The 10,692-nt window shown below is 39.8% G+C and overlaps 1 protein-coding gene across 1 annotated transcript; it reads left to right on the top strand.

Moving 5' to 3' along the window:
• The first annotated feature begins 2,920 nt into the window (after positions 1-2,920).
• On the top strand, positions 2,921-10,345 carry map3k7cl (map3k7 C-terminal like). Its single transcript, XM_031872547.1, has 4 exons — positions 2,921-2,996; positions 5,202-5,260; positions 6,428-6,543; positions 10,165-10,345. The coding sequence occupies exons 1-4, from the start codon at positions 2,921-2,923 to the stop codon at positions 10,343-10,345; spliced, it is 432 nt and encodes a 143-aa protein (XP_031728407.1).
• Positions 10,346-10,692: the final 347 nt, after the last annotated feature.

The raw sequence follows: 10,692 nt of genomic DNA, 5'->3' as shown, positions 1-10,692 counted from the left end.
GAAGGAAAGGACAGAAAATATCAATAGAGTTCAATTTAGTCTGTTTACATTTGTTGTATGAAACCAGTTGCATTATAGAAATACATTTGACATCAGAAAGCCCTTCTTCCAGAATTTATACCTCGTATGCATCTTAAATATCACATATAAATCGTTCAAACATGTCAAGTCTGACAATGTAAAGGAGTGGCAGACGTTTGAGTATGTCCCATCCATCACAATGAGATGAACAGTCTCTGGGGCTGATAAGGCAAGTCTGTGTCAACAGCCTGTCAATGAAGACAAATGAGGAGGAGGAGGGCTCTGGGATGTGCAGAGCATCATTTATCTCTCTTTCTGCGTTGTCTCTCTGTGTCTTTCTTTCTGTCTACCTTCTGAAATCCTCGCTGTAAACAATTCAGGGGCAATGCTCTCATCTGCTGGTGTGTAGGTGAACTGGCCTCACGGATGTATAACTTCAGAATATTGCAGTAAATCAGAACATGGGGAAACCCTGAACAGTAATTCTTTCAGAGACTCGCAGGGCCTAATTGTTTTTGTTCATTTTTTTTAGGCCTGGCTTCAAATACTTAAGGTCAGTTTAGCATTATAACTATTATGTTGTTTTGGCCTATAATGAATTATTTTCATACACCTTGAGCCTATAAACAGACCAGATGGACGGTTGAAGATGAAGTTGTATTTTCAGCAACACTTTGGGATCAAATGCAAATTGTTGCTATTGTGTTAAAACAATAAAGTTTTTTTGCATATTTATTGCTCAGCAGATATGAACCATTTCCATCAAGTAAGCCCACCACAGGCAGTAAAAAGCTAGTCTACAATGTAAACAGTATATTAATTATGCTATACTACCTTTGTAGCGTCAGATAACTAATTACAACCAAATTTATTAGCAGAATTAACACTTGAACAAACATCATCGTGATTAGAACTACCTAGAAGACAGAAAACATTATTGGGAGAAATGTATTTTAAGTTTACTTAAATGTACTCTTTAGTTGGCACATGTTACATCCCAGTCTATGGTTACATCCGATTAAATTGAGGGTGCGGGGTTCATGACCTATATTGCAACCGGCCACGAGGGGGTGGTTTTGGCTGCACTACAGGGGAGCTGCATGGAGCTGTCATGATGTCCATCTTTATACACAAATTAATCCTTTTAATCACAAATTGTGACCAGACATTTGGGTGTCTCACACTTTCATTCAACCCTTCCTGCCCGTTAAATTCCCCACCTCTCAAACTCCCACCCACAAGTGTTGTCTTTGTTTTAAAAGAAAATCAATCATTATCCGTTCATATTTTCTAGACTGATGATGAAAAAGCCCACCCTTAAGTGTCTGAATCCCCTTTGAAGTAGCCTATGTATTGTAAGAAACTCCCCCCATATAAAACTCATATCATCTGCGTTACGACCTCCCCGCAGGAAAAACAGTCTATGCTTCTTCCTCCAGAGCTTTTATAGCATGAGATGTTCATTCTGAGCAACTGTCTCATTGCACAGCTATTGCAAAGCCAAAGACCATCCCGGCGACCGTGTCACTCAAAGCAGTGCCGCAGCTATGGGCATTTTTGCGGGCTAAAGTCATGTCATCTGAGACATTTAATTGGGCCCGGGTCCCCACGGGGGGGACAGAGGACGGCATTCCTCGCCTGCCTGCGCCCTGTTGTGTTGCTCTTCACCGCATGGCTGCTACAGTCAATGCCAACACAAACTTGAGCTGCTGGAGTCCCTCTGACTGATGCATTGATTATGAGAACTTCTGAATTCTAAATAATATAGTTGGAGTCTCAAGAGTGAAGAGGAGGTCAACTTTTGGAGAGATAGTTATGCCATGGTGCGGCCGAGAGACGCCTTATACTATTTCTGAAGAGACCTCAGCGGTGGTCCGACGGGGAAAAGGCGGCTATCAATATTGAGGACGTATAGACTTCTACCTGATTTTAATCTTTATTTTACGGAATTTCCTGCGTCGGGCTCGTGCTGCTTCAGGTAACAATGACCTGTTGGCTCAGATTATTCATTTTCACCCAGTATATGCTGGAGATAGTCCATGTCTGTCATAAAGTAGTCTCCATCATAATAAGGATTATATGACAACAATAGGTGTACTATTATGCTATTCCATCTGCTAATACTGTTATATGTTGACAGTATTAGGCATGTTTTGCTTTTCCAGCCACTGAAAAAGCCTAAATAAAAAAGGCTGTATTTGCTGGTGTAGAAGGTCATTGAGGTTTGTAGAGTGAGACAGAGGGTTTACCAGAGTTAAAGCAGGCATATGCCCTGATATAAAAAGCCTGTACCTACACTGGAGGGGGGCATGCAAAATCCAGACCTTCGAGTCTGTCAAAGTTCTCTAATCATTTAACCCCACTGCAACTCTAAATGCATGATGAAACTGGTGGCTGAGTGTGTGTGTTCATAAAGCCCCGTACTTTTCTAGGTGTGGATTAATCACATGATTTATCAAAGCAAGACTTTAATTCCAACTGATAACAGCACCTGCTGAGTTAAGTATTTAGTTAAGTGTGGATAAAATCCCAATAATGCACTGGGTCGGAATACAAAATGGTATACTTGGCTTACACATCAAATTAGGACGTATACTGCTTCATCTGCTGATTGTCTGGTCCATAAATAAAATAGTGAAAGAAGTGCCCTTCTTCAAGAAGCTAAGGTGGCATTTCCGAATGTGTTCTGTCCAAGCAACAGTTTAAAACACAGAGATAACCAATTTACAGTCACATAAAACTGAGAAATGTAGGAAATCACCACAATTGTAAAAATAGATTTTTTTCATGATAAATCTCCTACATAATTTTCATTATTGCATCGTCCCGTGTCTTTCATTAGGCCCTTGTTACTGTGCTAACAGCTCTGTTTTGTGCCTGTGGCCTCATGAAGGGATAAATGATCACCTCAACCAGAAGAGTGTCTCCTGATAAATCTGAAGTTAGAATCGCCTTCAGCCTCGACGACACATCAGGTAAACACACACTCGGTAGCAAACTTTGCACACACACACACACATACACACACACACACACACACACACACACACACCCACGTACTCTAGCTCTACGTGCGCTCCCCTCACACACTAAGGGCCCTGCACATACACGTGTGTCTCGTCATCTCACAAATGACGGTAACAACGTATTTTGAGTGTAGTTGCACCTATTACTCAATTGATCATTTAACACCTGGTGTTGCTTGGAGCTCTACTCTCACTGCATTTCCAGTATGTGTGGAACACATGCACGGCATTCCTCCAACCAAAACAGACCAGGCACCCCCCCCCTCCCCACCTCACACCCTATCACTTTAACTGTGTTCATTCTTCTACGCTGTGGCGGAGACAGGTGCTCCCTCTATTTCTGTAGGACCACAGCATATTAAAAAGTGACCACACATGCATGTGCGCAGCTGTGCACTTGCGAAGTATGCACAAGCAATTGCTTATGGGACCAGTATTATTTAATTTTTGAATCTTCAATCCAAACTCAAAGGTCTACCCCTACCTATGGTGCAAGGTAGTATCTGTCAGGATGTTTTACTGCAGTGGGGCCAGGCACTGGGACAGCAGCTGCAGCTATGTAATGGCAGAGTCAGGTTTCCCCTCTAATACTAACAGTGTCATACTGCCTGATTCACTGTTCAGCTTTTAGAACACTGGCCTATATTTATAAGCAGTTAACACGTCCAGTCGTACTCCACCCTTCTCTGATCCCGCTTGTCTTTCTCTTAGGAAGTGAGATGAAGGGCTGTAGCAGGAAAGACACTCAAATCCCACTCGATGCAGTGATTCATTGAACCCCATGGCATTCTGCCTGTCGTTCTCACATGGCAATATGTCCTCTTACTGAAATCTCTTTTTCATTTCATAATCATTCTTATTGGTGTACTTTTGTTTTCTAGCTTGCCTTTTCTTCTCACCTCAACCATCCATTTCAGTTCAGTTTAGTTTTACCTCATTTTCCGATACGTGTTTTTGTTTAGTTGTGCGCTGGTTCATTTTGTGATAAATCTTAAGTACATGGCCGGCTTTAGTTGGTAGCATGCTTACACGCTTTGTTTTAGTTGCAGTGGTTGCTTCCAGAGCTGTTCAGGCACAATCTGACCCTACCCTCCAAGATCAAATTTTAGATATTCCCTGGACGATGGTGTTGTTGCCTCTTTGAACTTGTGTTTCTCAGCAGGGGGACTAAGACCGGTGCTCCATCTAGGGATCATCCTCTAGGGCTCTCATGACTTCATGCCAGGCATAGTTATAACCCCACACGGTGTCAATCCTAAGCATTAGAACTGTATTTATTCCACATCATAATTGGCCCCATGGCTGTAGGCTGGCCCACTGTTACTTCTGCTTTTAGAAGGTTGCATCATCCTAGGATTCTCCACATGTGTTCCACAACTCCAGGGGGACATTACTGGCGAGGCAGAGGCTGGTGCAGACAACCTGTCTGTTTCTGTCTGTCTGTATGTCTGGCAGGCGGCTTGTCTGTCTGAATCCCTCTCTGTTCATACATCTGGCCTGTCTGTTCTTTCTGCCCACTGTGTTTGTCTGTATTCTATTTCTTACCCTTCATGTCTTTCAGTGTGACAGCTCATTACTGCTGTACAGTAAACGGACACGGCTCATTTATACGTGTAGCAATGTGTTGCAGTGGGGACGTATCAGAGGCCCCTATAGTGTTTCATTTTGGTCCAATTTAAGAGGCGAAAAAGCCACCGCCTGTTTGATTACCCCATTATTTGGACCTACATTTGACAAAATAATCTCTCTTCCACAAGTTTAAAATCTCTGCAGGCTGATTATCATAAAGTACTTTGATGGAAGAAAGAAAACCAGTCCATAGACTATTGGTGGAGAGTACACTAACTATTACTAAAGTTCAGTTTTGAGGTACTTTTACTTTACTTGAAACTTCATTGTAACAGAATGTTTTTACAGTTACTGTTTACTGCTACTTTTACTCCTGTAGAAGATCTGAATCCGCCCCCTCTTGCAGAAAAAATACAGTATGCTTTGGAAAATAGTCAGTAGTAAAGCATACACAAATTGTAGTCATGTCAAACCAAAACAATTTTAAAAAGTTGGTATCAATACAATATTGTGTTTTGGTATGTCAGTATATATCAATCATTATACTGACTGTTCACATCTAAAAATTGCATTCTGTTTCTATAGATGTAAAAGATGTGGAGGACCTTCCTAAGACTTTCCCGGATCTTGAACAGCGACTGCAGGTATACAGTACTACTACACTCGTACATGCTGTGGCATCACATTGCTTTGAACACACACCTTGTTTTGTTGGCAGAGCAGCACAAGAGAGGATAGACAGAGCATTGGAGAGATGGCAATGATTTTAAATCCACAGTGCTGGTAAAGGATAGCATTGCGTGCCTTTTAAAGGAAAAGTCCAAATCCTGCCCTGTACTCTTATGCTATTAGCTTTTTGCGTTTCATGTCTAGCTCGGGTTTGTGTCTTTATGCTTTTTTATTTTTTTATGGATCTAATGGATAGTCAAATGCCAAATGATTTCCCTCTTTGATTTTGAATGTTTTTGCGGTGTAAATAATACTGTTGCTGTCATTATTTCTCTTTCCTTTTACTGTACAACTATTTTACATCTAATGCCAGCCCAGAGAAATCCTTCATAATGAAATAAATACTGAATTAAAGTGGACATAACCCTCTAAAAAGTGTGATGTTGGAATTTTCCTCGAAAGCACTATTCTGTTGATTGTAGAAACAGAGCATACATCAGGAGAAGCTTGGGTCAAGCTTATCAACCTTGTAAATCAATGTCTTCACTGTGTGCGCTCAATCTGCTATTAGTGTTGTCATTGAATTATCCTTCAACGAGTGCCAGAGCCAGGGTCACATAAAGTGCATGTTGGTTTAGAGTATCAAATGAGAACAGCAGTAGCAGGCCAATGAATGACAGCTTTCATGCACTGTACCACTGGCTAATGGAGATATCGTTTCATTCCCATTTATCGTAGGTGTGCTTTTTTTATAATCAACATTCATATTCAATTTATAGGACTAAAAACGTTTTTAATGACAGTAACTTGATTTGAACATGCAATATTCTTGTCTGGCGTCCGACATGCTATCATTGCGCCACAAGGTCTCCCACTGTAAGGCCTTCCATGGTGTGAAAAAAAAAATCATTTGTAGGTCTTATACAAGTAATATGGATACAAGTTCATTTAGGTCTCAATTGTTGTCCTCACATACAGCAATCTCTTGTTTCACCAGCAGTGATATCTATAGCAAATTCCATGGACCTTCTTGGAAAGTAGTGTTTCAAATAACAGGTCCAGGTTTGTATATATTATAATCTCTTTTGTTTTGTTTTGCCTGGCCCTAAACTAACATGGCATCTCTCTCTAACCTCTTGCAGCCAGTGCCCCCCTGTGGGTCTCTGAGAGACAGCGTTCAGGTGTACAAGGAGCACTGCAGGATGGCGAGAGAATTCCACCAGGTCAAACACGAGATCGCCGTGCTTGAGGACCGCAAGTGAGTCCCTGGGAATGCCTTTTTAAAAAAATGGAAAAAAAAACATACAAGAGCTTGTAATGGGTGCACTGGGAGCACATCTGATCAGGAGGATGCATGTTCAAATTACGTTTGGTGTCATTGCTTGGACCAGAAGGGAAAACATCTAGTCTTACTTACTCATAGCTTTGCCTGTAGACTTCTTGGCTTAATGAAATATTAAAATATTCACTTACTGGTACACTATTAGGTAATATTGATTCAAGGAGAACAAATAAGAATGTGCTTTTATAATTATAATAATAATTTATAGTAAAATCAGTGCAAGTTTGGAACATAAACTTAGACCATTATAAACAAGGCATTTTGGATCAAATGTCCACCAGATGGCACATGTTTATAGCTTTCCCACAGCATTTAGCACATAATCTACAGCGAGCCCTTTCCATGATGTGATATTTGAACATGTATGACTTTGATGTCAGATGTATTTCTTCCCTATTATAATTACTTTTAAATTAGAAACAAGATCAAGCATGTGTGATGTATACAGGAATGAGTGTGAACGTGAAGGTTGCACTGTTTCTGCGGTTTCTTTGTTTTATTCTGGATCATATTTAGGAAAAAGTAAGACCTGCTGTATGCTATAATGCACATAGAGTATGTACTGTGTGTATGCTTGCACATAAACAGAGGTGTATAACACACACACACACACACACACACACACACACACACACAGTGCACACTGTCCCCTGTGCCCTCAGCAGCTGTGGGTAGTTTTAGCAGTGGGATTTTCAAGGCCCTTGCTGTTACCCCACTACCACACACACACACACACACGCACACGCACACACACACACAACCTACACTACTTGGCAGCTCCTAAATAGAGAACAGCATGGCAGACTCTGATGTGATGAGTATAGCCTTGAGTTTGGATAAGAACATGATGAGTCAGGCTGGTAGAAACTCTTGGTTCTCTTTTTTCACACTGTAGCTCACGCCAACATCCACTGACACACACAAAGTTAGATTCACACTTAAAGCAAAGTTAGACACAACTAGACACAAGTGACGGCAATACCAATTGTGCTTTTAGGCCGATGCTAAAAATGAAATTAACTGATACAGATACTTCATTTTGATCATTGGATATATTTTTGTGGAAGAGTGATTATTTTAACTTTTGGTTAGCGACCATAGAGAGGCATGACGCAATGACAGTTTTGCTACTTCCTATATCACTACACAAAGATAGACAGGAGATTAATCAGACTTACAGTGAAGTGTTGCAAGGACGACAACAGGAACAGCCCTCTAACACACTGCAGAGGGATTTTCCAAAATCCACTTAGTTTACTTTTGATCAGTATCAAACAAGTACATACTGTAACACTATATATTGAACTTTAACTTGTTTAACGATCCATTTTTTGAGTTCGATCAGTCCTGTAATACCAGTGAACAGAATCACTGGGAACCATCATGACACAAAGAGATTACACAAGAAATAGCCCCAATTATGAAAGAATTATATAACATCCATATTCAAAGTTTTGGAATTGTTTTAGTCAACAGCGGAAGGTATATTTTTTCAAATTTGAAAGTATATACCCTTTTTATTAAATAAGAAAAAATGTGTTCTGTTCAATTTATATCAGATTTGATCTGGCTTCTTTGGTATTCCAGATGGAATTTCTTTGACTGAAAAAGATCTCTTCCTCTTTTTCATAAACATGCATACACACACACGCATACATAGGCCATACAGATTTGAACTTGCTTCTGATAAAGAAAGGAGAAACTCAGCACTGAAGTAATGCATCTCAATCACTGATCTTTAACTGCGAATCACACTGCGTTTTACTTGTTGTTCAAAATGTAGTTTTTTAATTTTAGTTAACATTTTAGTAACAGTCATTTAACCCTAAAAGCAGTAAAATGATGTACGATTATAAAATGGTATATTAGAGAAGCCACATATCGCATATCTGTGTGTTTTGCATGTGTTTCATAAAGTATTCAAAAATAAAGACAGATGGAATTACCAGTCAGAGGGAAATAGCTGAAAATAGATTGTGGATGAGGAAATACACAGAGATAAGATAAGATGAAATAAACATCATAGTTTCCAGTCAGCAGTTGTCTATTTATATCATTTTTTTCTGGTCTAACAGGAAAATAATAGTTTTTTTAGACATTGAACAAGACAATTTCTAATAAATAGTCCATTGTAATCATCAATTAATTATTCAGAAAAGCTGAATATGAATGATGCATAATGTTGGACTCAATAAGGTAAATTTAATCATATGAAAATTACATATTACATACCATATTAATTCTAAAGTAAATGTAATTGTTAAGTTAATTTATATAATAATGAGAAACATGTTTAGACAAGATTGAAAAGGTTAATTTGTGATCCAAATAAAAGATTAGCCCCACTAACATAATTCAAAACACTTGCATCCCGCTATTAAGCTGAAATGAATAGAATTGTAATATTGGCGCAAAGAAATTAAGCATTAGGCTTTTAAATCATTTGGGCTTATCTCAAACCAATTGTCATCTTCTGTGAAAAAGTTATGGCATAAAAGCTCCTATATTGTAGGACAGAGACTCCTTTTCTTCTTTGTTGATGCTGCTGTTAATGTGACTTGGCACTTACCAGCAGTAATACAACACTGACATTCACACACCCTCAAGCGTGAGGACATGACAAGCATGTTGCGCACATACATTTCTGTGCATGTGTGCTTACCCTGCCATTCAAAGTCCAAAGGCTGATCTCTTCCCAGAGTGTGAAATCACTGTTTGCCAGCGAAAGTCAGGTCAGCCTGTCTAAGCCAGAGCTAGAGTCATTCAATTGGATTGACTTCATTGAGAAAGATATTTGGGATTGTGAAATAATGTTAGTTTATGTTATTTTTTCATGCACATACTGTACAAGTCCCCAGCCCACATGGACTTACAAGACACCAAATATACAGTTGGAGTGGAGAAACATTTGTCAGAAAATAACATAACTTCTTACCATTATATTGCAAACAAAGAACTTAATCTTCTTTACAGAGACCTTTGGTGAAATTCTGCTTCACATAAGGCTCTACACTGTAGCTTTTCATCATTAACCAATATGTTTATGATTTAGGTCTGTACTACACAGTAGCACACCATCCTATATTATACATAAGAATATACATTGACCTCAGCATTATGAATAGTATACTGATTTAGGCCATCAGGACATGGGATGTCATAATTACCTACTCCAGAGCAGTTAGCTTTGTAAGCAGTAAGCAGTGTTTTTCTATTTCATAAACTCAGCCCTTCCTGTAAGTGTGCATAATTTCCATGTTTATTTTGGTTTCTCTGGTCCCCCCCCTATATTTTAGAAACAAGACACAGCTGGAGAATCTAAATTGCTTATTGGTATGAACCTGTTATGAACCCTGCCTCAAGCCAAGTGTAAGCTGGGACAATGTCCAGCTTTTCACAACTAAAAAATATTAAGCGGGAAGAGATAGAAATTAAACAAATGACTCAACAGCAAATTAATTGTAGAATTAGAAGAAACTCTATACTGATTTATGCATTTTGATAAAAATAAATATCATTTTATTTCACTCCTCTTAGGCGCAAATTGCTGGCAGAGCTGGTGGAGGATGAGAAGAATGCCATGGAGATCGCCCGTCTAGAGGAGGAGTTTCGTCGTCTAACGGAGGAGAACCGCAGCTTGATGACCGTCCACAACGAGCGCGCTCAGCAGCTGGAGAGGCTCTGCTTGACCAATCGAACGAGGCAGGACTCCTCGTGACCTCTGACCTCTTCGGAACCCGAGGCCTCCAGAAATCCAGCATGACGCCAGGCCCGGACACCTTGCAGAAATAAAGGCACAGCTAGTGTTCATTCTTCATAACAACAGTCAGTGAATCAGCTACAGAAAGGCATTGTGTTTATTCATGTCTGAGTCATTTGTTTGAACCACAGACTTACTGTCATCATCTGTGTGGAGCTGTTGGAGGGATTCTACCAAGCCATGACACAAGGCCACTTTTCTGGGTTTTGCTATTACGTGATCTTGCAGAACCTCCCTGGTCGCCATTGCAATACCTCACAGTATATATTTATACAATGTCAGCTGCCGCGAATGACCAGATATTC

Source organism: Anarrhichthys ocellatus, unplaced genomic scaffold (genome assembly GCF_004355925.1).
Source record: "Anarrhichthys ocellatus isolate YVR2014 unplaced genomic scaffold, GSC_Weel_1.0 scaffold65, whole genome shotgun sequence".
Classification (NCBI taxonomy): Eukaryota; Metazoa; Chordata; class Actinopteri; order Perciformes; family Anarhichadidae; genus Anarrhichthys; species Anarrhichthys ocellatus.
The sequence above is the reverse complement of the archived record's forward strand: the minus strand, read 5'-3'. Positions and strand labels throughout refer to the sequence as shown.

Excerpts from the sequence above, each read along its gene's own strand:
- map3k7cl (XM_031872547.1), top strand. The coding sequence starts at position 2,921 with ATGATCACCTCAACCAGAAGAGTGTCTCCTGATAAATCTGAAGTTAGA. Across the intron at positions 2,997-5,201 it reads CAGCCTCGACGACACATCAG|ATGTAAAAGATGTGGAGGAC; the intron begins GTAAACACACAC and ends CTGTTTCTATAG. Across the intron at positions 6,544-10,164 it reads GCCGTGCTTGAGGACCGCAA|GCGCAAATTGCTGGCAGAGC; the intron begins GTGAGTCCCTGG and ends CACTCCTCTTAG.